The sequence below is a fragment of the Cyprinodon variegatus genome, unplaced genomic scaffold (assembly GCF_000732505.1).
Source record: "Cyprinodon variegatus isolate N-32 unplaced genomic scaffold, C_variegatus-1.0 Scaffold540, whole genome shotgun sequence".
NCBI lineage: Eukaryota > Metazoa > Chordata > Actinopteri > Cyprinodontiformes > Cyprinodontidae > Cyprinodon > Cyprinodon variegatus.
Window position 1 is genome coordinate 446,764 of NW_015150993.1, and position 1,523 is coordinate 448,286.

Here is a 1,523-nt window from a genome sequence, read left to right on the forward strand (position 1 = left end):
CTTACATTTTTGAAATCTGCCTCTACTATGCCTTCCATAGATTTGTACTGTTGCTATTGCCTTACTTGTTTGTACCTACTTTGTTTAAATAAAGTTCATAAAAAAAGATAAATAATAATAAAAGTTTATAACTGGGCTTGTAATTTCCCACATTTTTGCATGAAGAAGGTATGTTGCCTCTCCTGTACATTTCTGCAAATTATTGGTAAAATATGCATTATCAATCTCCATAAATGTTATTAAATTAACTAAATATGCGTTCAAAACTGTGAATCAGTGGCATTTTCACCCGTTGTATTAATGTATTTAATGTGTTAACATTTTTTAACACAACGCGTGACGTAGGGACGTTTTGATGAACAGAATCGGTTTCAGAAAGCAGCAGCTGAGCGGCAGGAATGAGATGTGCAGGAAGGAACAGAAAAGAAGAAACAATTAAATCAAGACTTAGATTTGGCCATACAGGATTAAACAATACTTTATTCAAAAATAGAAAATTGGTAAACATAACACCGGTAGGTGTGAATACGCTAGCACATCTGACTACATATCCCATCATCCCACGCGGAGCGATCGCGCAGCGGTGACGTATTTCTCGCGCGCCGCGTCTTGTTTTACCAACATTATTGTTTATGTTGTGCTGAGCGCTACTACTCTATTAGTGACAGAAATAACCCTGTTAATTGAATCGGTGTGGTTTGGTATGTTTACTAAGAATTTTTTTTTCAAGTTTATTTATTATTATTACCAAAAAAAAAAAGAAATTAGCCGAATGTACGTTTATTTTGACGCTGGGCGGTTAAACGTTTTCTGATTCCGTTCTTATCCTTTCAGGTTTTCTTTAGTGATGTCTCAGCAGGCCCCGCAGACGGGCCCCGCGGCCCCTGACTCCCCCGTGCTGGTCGTCACGAGCAACGTGCAGAAATATGCCATGAAGAAGAAGAAGGTCCTGAATGCGGAGGAAAGTGAACTGTTTGAATTGACTCAAGCTGCAGGGATCACTGTGGACCAGGAAGTCTTTAAGTCAGTGTCTCTATTCGACCTTTCTGTGCTTTTTGTGATGAAGTGAACTCATTTCAGATCATTTTCAGGATTATTGTGGACCTGTTGAAGATGAACGTGGCCCCTCAGGCAGTTTTCCAGACCCTGAAGGCGATGTGTGCAGGCCAGAGAGTGGCTGAGAGCTGTGGAGACCCCTCAGCCTCAGCTGCCCACACAACCAGCATGACCACAGCACCCACAGAGGTCAAAGGTCAGTGACTAGGATATGCTCGGGAAGATTCTCAGTCATACAGGTCATAGTCATTCCAAAAAAAAGTTAAAAAAAAAAACAATCTGCTGGACTTTGTTTTCCAAGTTTGAAGAGATTTCTCTTCCCAACAAGGAAGCTTTTCTCAATTCAAAATGTCTGGAGCAGTGGTGTGGAAAGTACACACATATTGCAGTTTAAAAACACTCTAGTAAAAGTTGAAGCAACAACTTGACCTCTTTACTCAAGTAAAAGTGAAAAAGTATATGCTCCA

General features: G+C 40.1%; 1 protein-coding gene across 4 annotated transcripts in view; it reads left to right on the forward strand.

Annotated features, from left to right (window-relative positions):
• The first annotated feature begins 587 nt into the window (after positions 1–587).
• LOC107095364 (mitotic-spindle organizing protein 2-like) overlaps positions 588–1,523 on the forward strand; it is a 7,359-nt gene continuing 6,423 nt past the window's right edge. For all 4 annotated transcript variants that reach the window (XM_015391416.1, XM_015391418.1, XM_015391419.1 and 1 more), the window contains exons 1-3: positions 588–701; positions 835–1,023; positions 1,092–1,252. In XM_015391416.1, coding sequence (XP_015246902.1) covers positions 848–1,023; positions 1,092–1,252 — 337 coding nt within the window. In that variant the 5' untranslated portion in view covers positions 588–701; positions 835–847. The remainder of the gene's footprint in view (positions 702–834; positions 1,024–1,091; positions 1,253–1,523) is intronic.